The sequence below is a fragment of the Corvus kubaryi genome, unplaced genomic scaffold, assembly GCF_017639235.1.
Source record: "Corvus kubaryi isolate FWS band 111438036 unplaced genomic scaffold, C.kubaryi_AGA036_p1.0 78, whole genome shotgun sequence".
NCBI lineage: Eukaryota > Metazoa > Chordata > Aves > Passeriformes > Corvidae > Corvus > Corvus kubaryi.
Window position 1 is genome coordinate 817640 of NW_024582065.1, and position 19931 is coordinate 837570.

A 19931-nucleotide genomic window follows, 5' to 3' on the forward strand; every position below is an offset into this window, starting at 1 on the left:
ATGGGCTCTCCCCACAGCAGCTGCAGGAGCTCCTCAAGGATTATCCAAGGTGAAGAACAATTTTCCCCTGGCCCAGAATTCACACTGAGCTTTCAAATGGCAGAAGCAACAAAAGGTACTTGATAGAGGAGCTCTCACAGCAATTGGCACTCTGCAGATACCCTTGAATCCTATTGATCCCACTCTTGCAGAGCACTGCAGGAACAGCTGTCTAGCAGGGACAGCCTCCACGTGGAAGGGCAAACTGCTGAATGTAAAGAGATTACAACAGCCTGCTGAATTATTCCTAACATCCAGAAATGCTGCAGGTCCCAGTCAAGATAAAAGCAGGCCAATGAGAAGAGGGCAGTCTGCACAGCACTGCTTGTCCTGTTCCATGGTCAGCACGGCTCCTTTGCACCAGCAGGTTTGGGAATGACAGAGGAAGCACCCAACATCAGGAATTCTATTTTAAATCATACATTCTATGAGAATTTCACATTCCTCTTCACCTTGGCACACAAGGTTTCCCAAACATAAAGTCCAGCAGCATCTCTTAAAGGGTAGGGGCTGGATTTCTTACAGCTGCAGTACATTTATGTCACCTTTCTATTTGAGGCTGTGATGTTTCTGCCCCCAAAAAGGGACAGCCCGTGACATGCTCTGATCCTCAGTTTCACACTCCTTTTCCTGAAAATCTGCTGGCAGATGCTGAAGTCCTGCTGGTGACAAACCCAGAGGGCTGGAGCTGGGGAACAGCTGTGTGGCAGTACCTGGAAAAGGCATCAGCTTTCCTGGGATATCTGCCTCACTGAAAGGAACGGTGAGTAACACCAACACTCTTCAGGAAGAGCCAGTCACCAGGACTAATCCACCTGATGCAAAGAAACAGGAAAGTATGGCATTTTCTGAGGAACATGCTGCATGCTTCCCACCGGGAAACACCTTTCCAAGCTGTGTCCAGGGCACACTCTACCTGAGCAGCCTCCCCAGAAGACCCAGAGTGCAGCTACTGCTTCCTTACAACACATCAGGGAAAAAAACAAAACATCTGGGACCCTCACTTGTTTCTGTGGATTCCACCCAGGGCAGCACAAAGACAGCTCTGGAGAGAGGCTTCTTCTCCCTTTCCGCAGCCAGAGGGGCACCTAGATGGAAAGGAACACATTTATGGCTTCCTAAGCTGGCAGGACATTTCCCGCGCAGGCTCACGGACAATTCCTTTGACCTGAGCCTTTCTTTTGAGGATTCCTTCCAGACTGGCAGTGAGGAGAGGCAGAATTAGGGCTGCAGACAGGACCACAGAAATCCCTCTCCTCCCCACTGGAACTATGCCTTGCACACAGGTTACAGCTTTACAGCTGCATTTCAGAGCCAGGGACAGAGCTGCCAGTAAAATCAGCTTCAGTTTACATCAGAACTCAACTTAAAGGTGTCTAATGGCAAAATTCCTTGAAAAGGGAGCAGGACTGAGCCCAAAGTCAGCATCAAACCCTCAAGAGGATTAAAGTACCCAGAGTTACATTAGTAAGGATTAAATAATAAAATCCAGAATTCTGGAAAGGACAGAAACCCTCACACACAAAGGCACAAGCCAGATCCAAAGCGGAGGTAAGGAAAAAATTTTCCCTGTGGGCAAACTATTCCAAGATCACTCATTTCACAATAATTTACTTCCTTCCCACAGATATTTGGCCTCTGTCAGGAACACAGGAAACATTGAGGAACACACTGGATCAACACAGTGCTTCCATGCTTCACACAGGGGGAACCTGTGTTCCTGTAAACTGCCAGGCAGGGAATCATCCCAAACCCTCACACAGAGGGGTCAAATCCCCTGAAATGACACAGAAATTGATGCAAGGTGCTGGCTCACCTTCCAGCTGGCAAGGGGCCAAATGACGGTGAGAGGGCATGGAGCCACAGGCTCCTGCTCGGCTTCTCCATGAAGGATTCCAGAGCCTTTCCAGCTCCTGAGAAGAGCTGCTACAGGTGCAGCCAGCAAATATCAGCCATTTAAAGCAAAAATATTAATATTTTACAATTATCCCCCAGATCAGCATCACGAAGCAGCATATTGAGGCTCCATGACAAAATTCAGATGCATCACACAATGTAACAACACGAGCAGATCGTGTCTCATCCTGCCTCATTCTGGCATCACTTCAGCACAGGGTTGGATCCTTTTTTTGTGAATTCAAAGTGTAAATAGGAGTAAGATAAAGAATGGTCTCATGACCATTAGGGTGCTTCTCCCAGCAATCTGACAATGAACTACCTCACCTTGCACAATTAAGAAAATGGGTGCACTTGAACCTACATAACCTGGAAATGAGGGAAGATTTATCTTTTCTATCAATAAGGATCTCAATCTCCATCTCAAGTGAAAAACTCCATTCAGCCCACACTGTGGAGTTCTGCATAACACACAATAAAGACCATTTTCTTTTAAAGCTCCTTCTGGAATCAAAAGGGTTTGGCTGGGAACACACAGCTCATCTGTCTCACAACTGGTTGGATTAAATGATGTGGCACTGAGAGGTTCATAAAAGAAAAGCAAACCTCATCCTGACTTTTTCCTACTCATTTGTCCAGGACTAGAAATTCTGTTCTTACTGTGATTTCCAGATGGGAATTCACATGGATTATCACTGCCTGGTTTCCAAAGTGGAAAGAAGAAGTGCTAGTGTAACGACTGAGCAGCACTGAAGAAGAGATCCTGACTCCATAGAACCTCTTAACGAACAAAATGAAATTAAATTAAGTCAGGGGGATGCAGGACCCTCCTCTCCACAATCACCCGAGGTAATCAAGAACGCCAACCCTTCTGCTTAGGCTGAAAGGAAAAGGTGTCAGGAAGCTGATCCCTGTACTCATTCCTCTGCCTTTCTGGTTATGAAGATCCTTAGGAGCAAAACTGCTGAGATTTAAATATTTAAAACACTGAAGGTGCATGGGTTGGTTTGCTATTCAGATTTCTCATTATTTTCTTAATTCCTCCTTCTGCACTGAAATTTATCATTCTTGGTCTCAGCCCATTGGTCACTTCCATGTGAAGATGAACACACTCATCTCCTTGTTTGGCAAAGGGGAATCTAAAGAGACTTTACCTACCTAAAATGCAAACACTTTAGGAAAATAAAATCCATTTTTACAGCTCTCCCCAAGGAGCAGGAGAATTATCAAATAAGAGCACTGGGACAATGAATCAGGCAGTTGTAAATGATTCATGGGTCAGCATGGTGGCTGCACGTGGGTTTGCACACACAGCATCCGCATCACACTTCTCACTGGGGAAGGTGTCAGTAAGCACAACAATGCCACGTCCCAGGCTTTGCTCTGGTACCCCCAGAAAAGTAAAAGAAATCAAAAGTTAAGTTTACTTTAAGGAAACATTTAGGTTGCAAATCTGAGCATTTAAATTAATCAAGAAACAGAGATGCTAAAGGTTCTTCCTTAACCATAAATTAACACCAGCAAACCACCTCCACATCTTCCCATCCCTGTCAGAACATTACAAACACCATATCCTGTGTGAGTAAGGTGTGGGCAAAAGGTGTGGGCAAGAAAACCTTAATTTTGACTATATTAATTTCATGGTTTAAATTCACAACCCTCCAAATGTTTTTGCACATGCAAGGCGTTAGCATTGTGCCTCCACAGTTAACATTTGCAAGGCATATTCCAGCCCACATCCCTGCTTCTAACCTTTCACTGCTTTTCCAAATAAATTCCTTCTCAGGCTGAACTTTCTCACACTTAGTCAGAGCCCAAAGGGGAATATGTTTTTAAAAGATCAAATCAATCATTTTTATTTATGGGGTTCTGAAATATTTACTGCGTATTCCATTTGGGGGGGGAAAAAAAAAAAGCGATTTTCTTTTTTCCCCTCTCTGTAACTGCAGTGGAGACACACACACATGGATGTACACCTGTGCCCGGGCAATGGGTTTGAGTGCATCTGGCTGAGAAACTGGAAAGGAAAATGTTCTGTTTGCTGCCTACAACACCCTCAGCCCCGGTGAACATTAGTGACCCCCCTCCCACCAACTGTCCTGTCCTAGCCCAGCACCCAGGAACACACAATAAGCAAATATGAGCACCTACAAATGGGGAAGAAGAAAGTAAACTCAGGATGTATTTATATTAAATGTATATATATTATACCAAATTTTCAAAAGTACCTCTTCTGGAGATCATTTTGGCACCTCTTGCATTATATTTATCCTTAAAATCAGTTATTTGTAACCCTGTGACACTGCAGCAGGTGCTGTGCATCCCTGCCTTCCTTGGGATTTGCTCCTGAGCTGCTCATCCTGCTGTGTGGAGCTGACATAGTCTGACAAATTCCAATGACCACATTTTGCTTCTCCTGCAGCCTGAGGGTGCTCTGAAACACCCAGATACAGCCTCATCTGTGAGATGGTATTTGTGATTTTCAAAAATTACTTGCAAGCAAGGAAAAGGGGCTCAAAAAGGGGCTCAAAACAACAGAAAGGCCAAGAGACACAAACAAAAATCAGGTTGTGTTACTTGGGATCACTTGGGATGTGGCCCAGGAGTTGGCAGTCTGTGGGGCTGGTCACAGTGAGCATCAATGTTCTCTGACAGCTGCTCCTGTTTATGCCAGGATTTAAGGCATGAGAGAAGGAGGCTGTCAGGGATGGTCTGGCCTTACAGACAGGATCTGCATGCTGGGCTCTCAAACATCTCCCAAAATGTGGAGGTCACTGGAGAGCTGTGCAGGATTAACCTGCTGCCAGGCTGAGCACTGGGATCTCAGCTTTTGAGGAACAGCACAAAACCCAGCTGTGCCTCTTGGACAGAACTTCGTGCACACAGGAGCAGGAAATGGAGAGAGAGAGGACGGGATCTCCCAGCAAACAACCATTAGTGGTCTTCCAGCCTCCAGCAAATGTCCCTGCATTGCCATAGTAACAAACTGCAGCACCCCAGGAATGGAAGCAAGCGGAGCAGGAGAACTGGCTTGTTGTAGTGGAGCTGGTTTTCCATGTTGTTTTCCTGCTCATTCCCCTGGCTGGTGTCACAGTACAGCCTGGGAGCACAGCCTGCTTCAAACTGCAACTTGCTTGTGATGGTCCTCAAAAAAGGTGTCACCAGGGAAAAATGACAGAGCAAACCCCACTGTCAGCAAGCTGTCCTGGTTCAGCCAGCCTGACTGACACACTGGAGATCAAGGCTCCCGAAAGCACCACATCCTGATTCTTCCCACTTTCAACAGTGCTTTATTTAAAGCACCCAGGAATGGTTGGACTCTTCCCTACAATACCAATCAGCATTGCTCCCCCAGAGTCAGAGCTTCTCCCCTGGGAAGAGGAACACTCATGAAGTCCCAGATCACTAACCAGACACACCTGAAATCACTTCACCAGCTGTACTTGGAGACACCTTCAGCTTTTGGCAATCCTTCCCTGCCCATTTCCCTGTGCATTTGTTTCTGGTTTCTTTCCCAGGGCACAGAACTGCAATCCAGGGGTTGTGCCCAGCATTCAGGGACTGGGCTGCCAGCCCAGGGACCTGCACTTTATTCCAGTGCCACTCATCCGTTGGTTGCCTCTGGCAAGAAACTTTCTTTCCATCCTGCTGCTTTCTGCCTGCCTGCAGAATTCCAGACTCCTCTGGGAAGTGATCCGAGGCTCAGCCACACAAAGGGCTTACAACTGCTATGGACTGGGAGTACTACCTGCTATATCTGTTAACATTTGGTATTTTGGTATTGAAAGGCCATTGCTAAAGTGAAGGCAAGTGTCATATTAACATTTGCCAGAGCAACCCAAATTCTGCCCTGGGCTGGTCTGAAGAGGCAGAGCACTGTAAGAAAGAGCAGCAGCGAGGAGGCAGAGCAAAGCCCAGGTGCCCACACACTCCCAGGTGAACTTCATGGGCAGCTGTAAAACTCAGCTCACCTTCAAGCTCTGCAAACCAGTTATGGCTACTCTAGAGATGTTCTTGTATGTACGCTCCTCTTTGCTACAGAAAAGAATGGTACCAAACTCCAACAGGCTGACTATTGCCGTCACAGAGCCAGAATCCCAGACTGGCTGGGGTTGGAAGGGACCTTAAAGATCACCTTGTTCCACCCCTGCCATGGGCAGGGACACCTCCCACTGGCCCAGGCTGCTCCAAGCCCCAATGTCCAGCCTGGCCTTGGACACTGCCAGGGATCCAGGGGCAGCCCCAGCTGCTCTGGGCACCCTGTGCCAGGGCCTGCCCACCCTCCCAGGGAACAATTCCTTCCCAATATCCCATCCAGCCCTGCCCTCTGTGATTGTGTACCTGTGTCCCCAGCCCGGGACATGTGCACTGAACACAGCCCACTGTAAACACACCCTGCCCCATGCCCTGGCACAGTGCAAACACCTGCTCAGGTGAGAGGAGCTGCTCCTCAGCCGTGTCCCTACCCCTGCAGGGCCCTGGACCCCCTCTTGCCCCTGGGTTTATTCAGTGACCGGTTGCCAAGAATGTCCTGTAGAATGTGAGCAGCAGGAGGGAGACTGTGCAAAGTTTGTAAGTCCCCTAAACATGACTGGAATTTCCATGGAGAACAAGAGCACAGGCCTAGCCCAAACACCTTCCTTGAGGACTTCCCAAAGTCTGGAGCAAAGCACACAGGCATATGAGCATCTCAGAAAAGACTCGTCTACAGGAGCAGTCAGTGACCCAGCTGACCCAGATGTCAAACTAGCCACACCTGTCTAGGAAAACATATCAAATAGACTGTTTTATTCAAAATCACCCTCTTCTCTTCCTCCTCCCTGCCAGTTAAAGCTGGTAGCAGTCAGACAAGTCTCTTTAACACATTAGCACTGTGGGTTGCATTGTTTTCTTCTCTCTCGTGGGAATTCTGGTCTTGGACCCTGAGCCAAGACTAGAAAAGGAGCTCCCAAAGCCATGCAGCCGTGTCCCCATGAGCACATCCCCCCCTCACCACCACAGAGCTGTGTCTCTTCAAGAATGGGTCCAAAAAAATAAAGGGAGTCCCAGAGACATCATCAATAGACTATAACCCCCAAAGGCTGAAAATAACTAACTAAATGCAGCAGTTTTTCCTCAAGGGAGTCTTCAAAGTGCTTTCCCAGCTGGAAAGTCTAAACACCACTGTCTCCTCTTTAGGCAGGCAGCGAACAAACAACAGATCTCAGCTGAGTCCCAGTTTGCACCATGGCTCCCCTCTTCCCAGGAAGAAAAAAGGCCAGGATGGGCCTTCCCCCAATAGCCCCTTCTTACCACAGCCCCCCAGACCTGAAGGCAAGGGCACATTCCAGCACAGCCTCACCCACCAGCTCAGTCCCTCATCCTCCCCACAGCCCAGGCTCGCTCTCACAGCCAGACTCTGCCTCCCAAATCAGAGCTGGTTGCTCCAGGGCAGCCCAGGGAGCACAGCACAGGCAGCGGCTGAGATGTCCCCTCACACACAGGGCTGCCTTCACCAACACTTCTTGGGTGACCACTGGTGGCTCCAGCAAGCGACTATGGAGAAAACCTGATCAGCTTTTCAAACCCTGCAGTTTAGGATGCGAACTGATGCACTATAATGTAGTTATGTGAACTAATCCAGGGCCCCACCGCTGGTCAAGGGACTCCACACCCACAGGTTCAGGATGGATGCAATCCATGCCCCACAGAGAAGCACAGGAGAGAAAACAACACCTTCCTGTATCCCTTAAATACTGAGAAATTTTGGGAGAGGGCAGCAAACCATGTCTGCAGAGACCATGAATGCAGAGGTTCCCAATGAGATAGAAATAGCAGAGGAAGATTGGAACAATGCAGACATCTGTAAAAGAGAGGGTGCAAACAGCCAGAGCGGGTCACAGAGGAATAGCAGTGCAGCAGCGGGCAAAGCAAAAATAGCAGGAAAGGAAAGATAAACAAAAGATTCCTAAAATATATGAGAAGCAAACAGACTGACAAGGGAACAAGAGAGCCATTGAGTGAAAAAGCAGAAGAGATGTGCAGAAGTGACCAGGGTAGGCCAGGGTTTTAATCCAGCCTCAGAGGGGAAGGCAGAGGGAGGAAAGAAGAGAGCTGAGTTGTTTCACTGGAGCACAAGGAGGGAAGAGGAAGATGACTCTGTCAGGAAATTACAGCCAAGTGCACTTAGGCACAGCAGCACCGGCCAAGCGGTCTCACATCCACTCTGTAGGACAGGTGACATGTCCAGGCTGTCCCTCCAGCAGGGCATGGCCATGGTGGATCCTTCTTCTCCTTTCTCTACCCCACCACTCACCATCTCCCTGTTCTGGTGGCTTGCTTTTGCCTCCATCTTTTTCAGCTAGATGAGACTATTTTGGGATATGAGTGCAGCAGGTCCAAAGGGGGTCAGTAATTCCTGCACTGGGGATGGGGCCAGACCCTGCAAAGAGATGGAAGCAGCTCCTGCCCCTCCTACTGCTCTCTGCCCCATCTCCAGTGCCACCACAGCAGCTCCTCAGAAGCCTGGTGTGGGGAGCAGGCTTCTCGCTGTTCTCTTCCAGACCTCTGCCCATGATGTTCCATTGTCCCCCTATCTCCACGACCCAGACACCACAGAAGAGGCATTTACATCCACAGGAATCCTTCTATAGATCCAACAACATCGAATCTGCCCACACAGCAAAAGTGTGAGCCCTCATGTCTTTTTCTCTCTTCACACCTCACTCTGCCCTATCTTTTCCAGCCAAAAAAGTTCCTACAACAGGTGGGAAGGGGAGAAGCTGACTTACAAAAAAAAAACCCTCTTTGCACAAGGTGGTTCCCAAGCTCTGGCAAAGTACCCAATACCCAAACAGCAAGCTCAGGAAGCACACAGCCTAGCCCAGAACACAGCAGTGCCTGCCAGCAAAATTCAGAGCAAGGGAGCCAGGAGATGAGCCTGGAAAGCCTCAGGATGAGTAAAACACCAACGGGCAGCTGAGCAATGACTGAAAGAGAGACACCAAGGGAGGTGACAGGAGCCTGGGAAGGAGTTTCCATGCCCTGCACAGAGCTAGACTCTGTCAAGGAGAAGAGAAGGGCTCAGCCACAGAGCCCAGCTGCCCCTGTGAGCAGCACACTGTGCACACACACTGGTGTGTGATGGCTGGTTGCTACTGAGATGTTTTGGCTCAGGGCTGAGGATCTTCATTCCCCACCTGCAGTGAAGTCAGTCCTGCTTCCTTTTGCAGACAGAAAGCCAAGACCCCCCCTATGCTAATGCCAATTGTTCACCTATCCCTGAACGGGGTAAAGAAAGAGCTCAGAAAAGGTGGTGTGGTTGTACTTTTTATTTTTCTGTACTATTTAACATTTCTATACCCACCCAGGGTAAGTTTGGTGCTTCCAAGCTGCCATCTGCAACCACCAGTGTTGGGAACTTACCTTTCCAGTGGGAATCATGGCTCTCACCTAACACATAGCAAAACCCAGGTGTGCAGAGACCTCAGGAGATCTCTGGTCTGACCTCCTGCTCAAAGCTGGGTCTGCTCCGAGCTCAGTCCTGGTTACTTGGGACTTTATCCAGGCTGGTCTCGTAAACCCCCAAGGATGGAGGACACACCTCTCTGGACAGCCTGCTCCACAGCACGAGGGAGCACTTTTCTTTCAACACAGCCCCAGCCTCTTTTCTCTCCACTTTATGCCCGTTATCTAGCAATTCTCCTGTCACCGGGAACTGCCTGGCTCCATCTTCCCACTCACCCCTCACACGGGCCACGAGTCTGTCCCCAGCTCCCTCCAGTGCCACCTTTCCCACTGCTGCCCCGGCCCGCTCTCCTCAGCCCTGCGCCGGCTCCGTCTGTCCCTCCCCGGGACGGGGGCACACACCCCAGACTGAAGGTTTAGGGTTTAAAGGTCCTACAAGACTTGACGCCCCCAGGGAGCCCAGCAGTGCCCTTGTCCCTTCCCGGCCAAGGAGGCAGGGGGAGCTCCGTTCGTGGTGCCCTCACAGAGCTCACCGGGCAGCTCCCGGGGCACCGCGCTCCCTTCACGGCGGGGGGACAGCGAAAACCGCCTGAGCTGCCGGGCCGTGAGGGGCGGCGTGCCCTGAGAGACCCCCCGAGCCGTGAGGAGCGGCTCTGCCCCGCCGCCGCCGCCATCTCCGCGGCGGGGCCGCCCCCTGCCGGCCGCCTGCGGGACGGCCCCGCCACAGCCCCGAGGGACCGCCTCGGGGAGCGGGACCCCCGCCCGACCCGCCCCGCCACACCCGGCCCGGGACGCCCCGCTGTACTTACTGCCTTGTGAGGCTCCTTCCCCTGAGGCAGCTTCGGTGTCTGCAAAGAGAAAGAGCTGCGCTTAGATCCGCCGGCCGCGCTGCCCCGGCCCCCACCACCGCCGCCTCGCTCGCTCCCTCGCTCTCCTCTCCGCGGCTCTGCCCGGCACCGCGGGACGGAGCGGGCCGTGAGGGGCTCCCCGGGGCTGCGAGGCCGACACGGCCAACAAGGACTCGTGGTTAAAGCTCAGCTGCCCGCGGTCATAGAATGGTCTGGGCTGGAAGGGATGTTAGAGCCCATCTCGTTCCACCCCTGCCATGGGCAGGGACACCTTCCACTATCCCAGGCTGCTCCAAGCCCCAATGTCCAGCCTGGCCTTGGGCACTGCCAGGGATCCAGGGGCAGCCCCAGCTGCTCTGGGCACCCTGTGCCAGGGCCTGCCCACCCTCCCAGGGAACAATTCCTTCCCAGTATCCCATCCAGCCCTGCCCTCTGGCAGTGGGAAGCCATTCCCTGTGTCCTGTCCCTCTGTGTCCTTGTCCCCAGTCCCTCTCCAGCTCTCCTGGAGCCGCTTTAGGCCCTGCAAGGGGCTCTGAGGTCTCCCTGGAGCTTTCTCCTCTCCAGGTGAGCAGCCCCAGCTCTCCCAGCCTGGCTCCAGAGCAGAGGGTCCAGCCCTCGGAGCAGCTCCGTGGCCTCCTCTGGTCTCATTTGAACAGGCAGTTCCCAGGCAAGCGCTGTGAGCCCAGGAAAGCGAGCAGTGACCAGTGCACCCGGCTCAGCTCCCATGGCATTTGGCACAGCCGGCTCCACCACCGTGCCCTCCCTCCACAGGCAGTGATGGCAAAGCCTCCACAAGAGATGGGCCACACAGATTCCTCCAGGGTGATTTTATCCTGGTCTTATTGACGGCAGATGTGAAAAGAAGGGAGAAAAAGCTCCCTCCACTGTCGTGTGCAAGAAGCACAGAGCAGAGATCACGTTCAAGCCTTAACTGAATGCAACAGGCAAAGCTGCAAGCTGGAAAACAAACCCCAAAGTTACAAGTCAAGGATCATAAACGATTAGGATTTCCAAGTCAGTTTGAAGTGTTTCATATTCATCCTGAATTACATATACTGTATGTCACATTATCTAATAATGTAACTGTGTTGCAAAATATTCCATATGTGTGTTGGAATGATGCTTGCACTGCGCTGGAAACCACAGCTGCAGAATGGCACAGAGTTTTTGAATTTAAAATTCGCAGCCTTAAGTAATGAGCACTGTTTGCATTTAATTTCCTTATTTCTTAAAAATAATAAAAACAAATGATTGTGGGTTTGTGAATTTGTACATTTCTACTTGATTAACCTGCCTGATTAGATCATTTTTCTAGGCAACAGTATTAATTTGGCACAACTTCATAAACTCGGGCCAGATCAGAAACCCTCAGTATCAGGTGCAGAACCTCAACAGCAAAGCCCAGGATTTTTCCACAGCTGCTACTTGTTTGAATTCCCACCCATCATTCAAGGAAAAGCAGCTAGGACACAATGGATTTATACAAAATGCTGTCCTCACAAGCAATGGCATAAATAAACCATAAAAGACATGCACTATTTAAACAGCTTTAAAAAGTACTTCAGTCAAATTTAACAAGAATCAGGCAACACACAAAGGTTTAAGGAACAGCCATTTCTGAACTGCGTCAAGAAATGTTGTTACTCTTAGTCATAAGACCCACTAAACTATTCATGAATTAAAAAATGACCAACTAAAAATCCCCTAACAGCCCACTCCACATCACCTTTGAGCTCAGACCAAGTAATTACAACTGTGAAACAAAAGACAAATTTCTGAGAAAGTTGCAAAAGTCACTAAGAATAGGGAGGTGGGCAAGGAAGCTGGAAAATCAGCCAGTTAACTCCTGTGTCCCAAGAAACTTCCCACATCTCATATGAGTATCTGCTGCAGACTGGGAAATGTGCACAGGAAAAATGGATCTTTGGATGCAGGGCAGAGGGCAATGGACGTCCCCAAAATCATCTGGTATTTTCAGTAACAAATAAACGAATGAACCCCAAATTTCTATGGCTCAGGAACACCATCTCTCCTCAGGGATGGTTATTTCTCTATTAGTTTTCTACTCCTCACCTCAAAATCCTTTCAGTGACAGAGGCGCTTTAACTCAGACTCCAAAAAATGCGCACTTTGGAAAAAAGCATTTTTCCATATTCACCATTTGAATGAGTCATCTTCCTTTTCATATTTTTTGAATTGAGCAGAACCCATTCTTGGAAAACATAAATCTGAAACTTTAAAAGCTTTGAGAAGTTTTTTAACAGTTGGTGAAACTCGAAACTTGGCCTGAAGAATCCAGTCCCCCTCAGAGCATCCAGCATCTGTTCTGGTGGGAGCAGCTCAGCCCTCGGCTGGCAGAGCCCTGTGGGGAGGATATGGAGAGCTTGGAGGGAGGGCTTGGAGGGAGGCAATGCAACAACTTATAATGTAAATAAATAATAATGAAAAACAACTTGAGCAAAATCATCATTCAGCCCAGAAAAGCTTATCTGGAAACAGAGAACTTCCACCAATTCTTGGGCTAGAGGCGATATATCCTGCGAGGGTTAAACTTGAGGCTTGCTATTTTCTTTCTTTGCTTTTGGAAGAATTCTCCTTTGGGTACAAACCTCCCTTGCTTGGCCTCAGCCCAGAGGTTTATAAATTTGCTGTTTGAAAGTCTAATAAAGCAATTTCAGCCTTTTTTTTTTTTTTTTTTTGGAGTTATCTAAAAGTGAAATAATTTTCCTGACTCAAAACATGCAGATGTTTTGCTGCTCATGTTGCTTAAACACGACCCAACCGTACAAAGCAGAACTTTCTAGCTGACTAACTCCTGAAGGCAATCCAAACCTTTTAACACAGCTGAAATAAAAGCACCGTAAGCAAAACATTTTTAAGCCCTGGGTTGCGTGTAGGCGAAGCGGTAACATTTGGGACAGAGCCTTCCATCGGCACCAGGAATGCGCAGCCCCTCTGCTCCAGCTGAACTCCAGCAGGAGGAAGGAGCTGTGATCCTGCAGGGCTGCACAGCAGCTCACAAAGGAGCCTTTCAGCTCTGCAACATAACTTTTTTGTTGGGTTTCTTTTTTATTTTATTTGTGTGTTTCAGGGAGTTGAAGGGGAAGGAACTCAACCTTTTCCTTTCTTCCTCGATGAAACATAGTGGGGAAATTTCTTACCTACATTTCTGGTTCTTTGCAGAGCCCTTACATGGGGATTTCCGTGCCTGGATCTCGGCTTTCAGGGGAAAGCAGAATGGGAACTTGTCCCTGCGAGGCAGCACGTCCTGAAGCAGAGCTGTCTCAGCTCTTCTGCAAACTGCCAGAGCAGTCACTCCCTGAAATTCTCCAGCCAATGCTCAGCAACACAGGGAACACTCAATAAACTAAGAAAATGCCCCGTTTTATGATATAAACTCCCGTGCTGCTGAAGGCAGACGAGAAAAGAAATCAGCCTCAAGAACACAGGTCACCTCTAACGCAGCTTGTCTGCCACAGAGAGCTGGAGTGGAGGCAGGTGCAGCTATAAAAAAATCCAGAAAATTTCTCAAAAAAATGCTCATTGCAAATAAAAATGTGATGTTGCCAGGGCAAAACTCTTCATGTGGAACTGCACAGCTCAAAGGTTGAGAAGACATTAAGTTCTGCACAGGGAAAAACAAGCAGTGGATAAGGATGGCTTGACTGCACGAGCAGAGAGGGTGACAGACCTTCCCCCTGCTGTAAGGCCCAGGCTCCCCTGCCACAGCTCCAGAGTGGGCCCTGGACACAAAAACCAGCTCAGAAATAACCCAGGTCAAAGCAAGAACAACTGGAGGCCCCCAAAACTTGCATTTTGTGTCACTGAGCGGTGACAGAAGAGCTGATGACACAGATGTTTTGTTCTGCCCCAAAGGTCCAAAGCAGATCAACACCAGTTTCTCTGCTCTCCCCTGGGCTGAGCCTTTTCTATCCCCTGCTCTGTCCATCTGCAGGATGATCCCAGGGCTTGGCCACAGCCCGTCAGCGACACAGGAACCACACAAACAAGCAGAGAGCAGAGGCCTGGGACAGGGTGTATCCTTCAGCAAATCACAAACAGCAGCTATTCCTGCTGGAATGGCCAAAAAACCTAAAGAGAAGAAAGGGGCCTCACTTTGTTCTAGCTCCTCTGATGCTGAGCTGGTGAGTCTCCCAGGATTAGTCTAACTTTGGGAAAGACTGATGGGTGGCCAGACCTTGGGAAAGCCATGGCTGGCACCCAGAAAATCCATCCTGCAAAGAGGGAATCCAGGTCCTGCCATTGCAGTCCGGCTCCTCCCTTGCCCAGCCAGAAAGAAACAACTGAAGGGCTCAGGATTGGAGTTTCTGGCAGCTGAGAGTTGCACGGAATGGGCCAAGAGAGCTCACATTCCAGTGCTTCGAGGAAAGCAGCCCTGGGAGAGCTGGCTGCCAGTGCCCTGGCACTGTGTCTGAGACATGGACTGGAGATCACAGGGAGAACAGGAACGTGCAGAGTGACCCCTTCAGTGCCATGATCCCACCACGTTACCCCACGTTTGCCACCATGGGGCAGCCCCAGCCCCTTCTCCTCTATGAAGCCTTAGGGCAATAAAAGCATCTTTCACAAAAATTCCCTTCACTCCTGCAGTCTTCTGTCATCCCAACACTGTTCCGGGTCCAGTCCATGCACAGCTCATGGATAATACAACACAGGGCTTTCTTCCAAAGAACTCTTCCTTCTTTTTTCCTACCCATCCTTAACCTTTCCCTGGCAGGTTCTTCCTCTGCAGACCTGCACACTCTGCTCAGTGCCTCAGCTCCCTGGGAGAATCCCACTGCCAGAGCTGCATCACCTTTGCAGTTTCATTTCTTGCTGAAGAGTGTAGATGAATAAATACCTCATTTGTATTTTTATTGTCTTAAGGCAATTCAAATGCACTTTAAATGCTACTACTACATGCATCCATTTACAGTAACATAAACCAACACTTTCTAAGTATCACAGATATAAATTCTGCTTCTCCAGCACTGATGTGAGAATTACTGATAAATTTCCACATTCAGAATTTTGAAAATTTCCATCTTCTACAACTACACATGACAAAGACCTTGGAAGCAAAAGGTAAAGTCGTGCCTCCACTGAGTTCATGTCAAAACTATGGGTATCAAATGTACAGGTCTATATATACATAATTTAATATATAGCTTAATTTCATTATCAAAATAGAAATAAATACAAATCAATTAGATCACACACTAGGAGGTGACCTCATACTAACAGAGTTCCTAAATTCCAGCAGAATTAAACATCCCATAGTGCTTGGGGAAGAGAAGTAAAATAAAAGCAATTCTTGTCCCAGATTTAAATACCACAATTATTATTGCAAAACTATTGCAATGCTGCGATGTAATGGTAAAGCATATCCCTATTATTTTTGGGATTTTTTTCCTTAAGATGCAGAGTGAAGCTACTTGCAGCTACATTTAAAGGACTTTAAGGAATTCTGTTGGTATTTAGAAAAGAAATACCAGCATGGAAAAACAATTCTGTGTATCCAGGGGTACAGAAGCAGCTCTGTGATATTAAACAGAACATAAGGAATATGCAACCATGCACTTAAGGGATGAGACTGTGACAAACTCTGAGCAGTTAAGGATGCACCTTCACTTCTTGGCCGTGCATGTGCTGACTTTTGAGAGTTTGAGCATTTAAAACTTAATATTAGCCTCCATTATTCCTGGATTTTCAACCACTGGTTACACCTGAGGAGTTAAGCAGATGCTCCTGCCAGCTTAGCACAGTGACTCCAGTGTCACCTCAGTGACAGGAAACAAACCCAGAGAAAGGCACAGGAGGAGCTGGTTTCCAGTCCCTGCTGTTCTGGTATTTCAGAGCTCCAAACCCTGCAAACTACACTTTGATTGAACAAACCACCTCAAACTTTCACATTTCTGCAATTACACAATATTGGATTGTTCAGTCTTACAGAAAACTCAGCTCAAGCCACTCCTGACCAAGCAGGAGACCTTTCATCCACACAGTGCATTTGGGAAGTGACCTCAGCTGGCAGCAGGGGTACAGGGGCAGCTCAAGGAGCATTTTGATTTGAACATAAAAATACAGCAGTCACAATGCCCATATCTGATTTATATCCTCCCACGCTGACTTCTCAGGGAGGGATGGAACTCCTAGCTGGGCAGGAGCATGGAGCACCTCGAGGAGATGTCACCACACTGCTGCCACTGGGACCTGCCAGGAGAAATTCTGTGATTTGCAGCTCCCCCTGCACACAGTGAGGCCCTCAAGAGCCCTGGGCAGTAAATACTGACCCCGAACACAGGAGCTGCTCCTGATCTGGGGAGAAATGTTGCTGCAGTAAAGACCACAAAGCTGAGACAGCCCCAAAGTTTATCAGTGGGCCCCTCTCAATGGGCTACCCCAGAGAAGAATTACTGGTGACCAGGGAAGCAGCAGAGCAACCTTCAAGACCTTCCTGAAAATAGACATAAAATCACAGAATATCCTGAGCTGGAAGGGACCCACAGGGATCATCCAGGAGTCCAACCCCTGGCCCTGCACAGACCCCCCAACAGCCCCACCCTGGGCATCCCTGGCAGCGCTGTCCAAACGCTCCTGGAGCTCTGGCAGCCTCGGGGCCGTGCCCATTCCCTGGGGAGCCTGGGCAGTGCCCAGCACCCTCTGGGGGAAGAACCTTTCCCTGCTCTCAGCCTGGGCCTGCCCTGGCCCTGTGCTACCCAGGATTCCCAGGATTTCAGCAGGAGTGAGATACCTCTGTGTGCTCGCACATGGGTCTGGAAACAGTTGTAATACTTGTATTTCTTCCCGCATATTCCACACTCGTAAGACCCTGGAAGACAAGAGAGAGAAGCACACATCACCATAGGAGATCAGGAAAAACAGCCTCCCTGCACACTGCTCCATGAACTGCGGGCAGAAGAGTGCACGTTGCAGCAAAGTAATTTTTGGAGGGTTCATGGAGATAAATGCAGGAAATCACTATCCCAGACACTATTCTTCCTTTCAGCCTTATTTAAGATTCCTTGGCATATTACCCTGAACTTACATTTTCAGTGTAACTTTTTAACTTTGCTAACGTGAAAGGGCCACGCTCAAAATAGCCTGACTTATAATTTTATAATAATGACTAATGTTTCCTATGGACAGAAATAACCTTGAATTACTTTTCAGTAAGTTCCTAGTAGCTGGGAAAAAATCCTTTTCAACTGAAAAAAGAAGGCAATATGTTATCTTGAGGCCAGGAGTTTTCAAAATTTCTCAAGAAATGCACAATGTACAAATTTCCCAAGAAACCCACAGAGATTTGGTAAATATCCACCCAGAGGAAACCAAATAGATACAAATAGAACTTTTGCCCTTTTTAAGGAAAAGCACATGACCACAGTAGTCTCTCTTCTCAGTTTGTGTCTCTAATTCCAGAAAACACACATCTGCAAACAGTCATTTGAAATGAAACCAGAGGAACAGAGCTGGGAGAACCATTTGTAATGATGAAGTTATGCCATGAATTTAGACTCTTCTGTTATTGAACAGGCAGACAGAAATTTCCTTAGATTTGTTATTTGAGTTGATTCAATCTCTTTTTTTCCCCACTTCACTTTGTTGCATAGGCCATGAATTCACTTTCCAGGCTCTGATTTGCAGCATTCACTGCATTTCTTAGCTGTCCACCAGAGCTGTGGAACTGGGATCCCCTTGGTGCTCTTTGGGAGGGTGAGAGCAGCACTTGGCTGAAGAGGAGGTGGGAGAAAAAAGGGCTGAGTTAATTTGGTGTAAATGCAGAATTCCATTTCCATGGACCCTTCCTCACACAACCTTGAAACAATCTTTTCCTGACCATGCCAAACAGCAAAACTCAGGGAGGAGCCACAAACGAGAACAAAAACATTGACACACATCCAGATAAACCTTCCCAAACAGCATTCACAGCAATACTCACCTGGAGCTACTCAAAGTGAGCTCTTGCAGGAACAAACCCAGGGTGCTGTCTGAACACACTATTGCCCACAGTCCTTTTTCCCCTTCCCATAGCCCATTCTTACAGCCTAGGAAGAAAACACCCCACTTTCAGAGTGTCAGAGCCCTGAATTCCCTGTCCATCACTGAAAGCACCACTTGGGGCTGTCCTCTGAGCTGGGGAGGCTCCTCTGTCACTGATGCTGAAAGAGTCCATTCGCCACAGTCTGATACACCAGAGTACCCATCTGAGAAAATACTCACATATTCTGATAGCTCAGGCTCTTGGCTGTGTCTGATCTGCTCCAGAGCATTTTTATTTTCATAGCTCACTGTATTTTATATAGATACACATCTGTGGGACAGCCACCACCTGTGGTCACTCCACAGAGGCTGCCTGAGTGAAATCCTGGATATCAGCAAGTCGGCAGTGTTTGCCAGCCCTCATTTCCCCTGCTCAAGGACTGGTTATTTTCACCACCAGCCTCCAAAATTCTTTTCTGAAAACTCTTCCAGCTGGACCCCAAAGCAGCAGACGAGTGCACTCAGCATCACCTGGGCCCTATAAACAGGAGCCCTGAGCACAGCTGAGGTTCAGCTGAACCAACAGCACGATGTGACTGATGCCCACCCACAGCCCAACGGTGCTGGCTGCTCACGGAGCACGGGGAAGAGTTGGAATGAGGCCAGAGGAGGCCACTGAGTTGGGGGTGCTCACCTGGAGAGGAGAAAGCTCCAGGGAGACCTCAGAGCCCCTTGCAGGGCCTAAAGTGGCTCCAGGAGAACTGGAGGGGACGGGGGACAAAGGCTGGAGGGACAGGACACAGGGAATGGCTTCCCACTGCCAGAGGGCAGGGCTGGATGGGAGATTGGGAAGGAATTGTTCCCTGGGATGGTGGGCAGGCCCTGGCACAGGGTGCCCAGAGCAGCTGGGGCTGCCCCTGGATCCCTGGCAGTGCCCAAGGCCAGGCTGGACATTGGGGCTTGGAGCAGCCTGGGACAGTGGGAGGTGTCCCTGCCCATGGCAGGTCCCTTCCAACCCAAAGCATTCTGTGATTCTATGAGTTGGTGCAAACAGGTCAAACACAGCAAGGGGCTCTAGGCTGAATATTTTTCTCCATTTTTGTTGCATTTCCTACTTCCTCTGGAGATAATCTGCAGCACAGAAATGCACTGGCTGTGCAGGAGTTCTCCAAGAGGGTCACCTGTTCAGGTAACTGTGCAGTGCCTTCTGTCTGCACTGTGAACCCGAGCTGTAGCCCTTGTGCAGGGGCTGTGCTGGACATCAAGGGCAGGAGCTGAGGCAGGAGAGGGACCACATGTCCCAGGCCAGGGCTTTTGTGCAGGTGCCCTGAAACTCCCAGGTCTCAAGTGGAACCCAGGGAAGGTTGGAGCCAATTTTGAGGGGGGCACCTGCACTCACCCCCTGCCCACTGGGGGTAGAGCAGTGCCCTGGGAGCACAGGGAGTTGGGGAGGGTGTGAGGGAGGTGTGTTACAGACCTGAGGCAGAGAGACAACCCAGCGGCCACAGCTGTGTGCTCAGCTCACCACAGGCCTTCACACTAGAGAAAGGAGGGGTGGCTTGCCACAAAAAATGTGCTGTTAGAGTGGGGGGAAGGTGAAGTGCAGGAAGGAGGACATTGCTGTGTGTTAAGGCCTTGCAGAGAACGCGCCCGCGTGGCCTTGGACACCAGCAGCGAGGTCATCGTCCACTCAGGGCACGTCATGCAGGGTACAGCTGG

At 49.2% G+C, this 19931-nt stretch overlaps 1 protein-coding gene across 4 annotated transcripts in view; it reads right to left on the reverse strand.

Moving 5' to 3' along the window:
• ZNF618 (zinc finger protein 618) overlaps positions 1–19931 on the reverse strand; it is a 132387-nt gene that overhangs the window by 42369 nt on the left and 70087 nt on the right. For 3 of the 4 annotated variants that reach the window (XM_042052742.1, XM_042052741.1, XM_042052740.1), the window contains 2 exons: positions 16984–17061; positions 10191–10229 (listed from right to left, as the gene is read on the reverse strand). In XM_042052742.1, coding sequence (XP_041908676.1) covers positions 10191–10229; positions 16984–17061 — 117 coding nt within the window. Of the gene's footprint in view, positions 1–1043; positions 1128–10190; positions 10230–16983; positions 17062–19931 lie in introns of all 4 variants that reach the window. The other variant, XM_042052739.1, reaches the window with a different exon arrangement.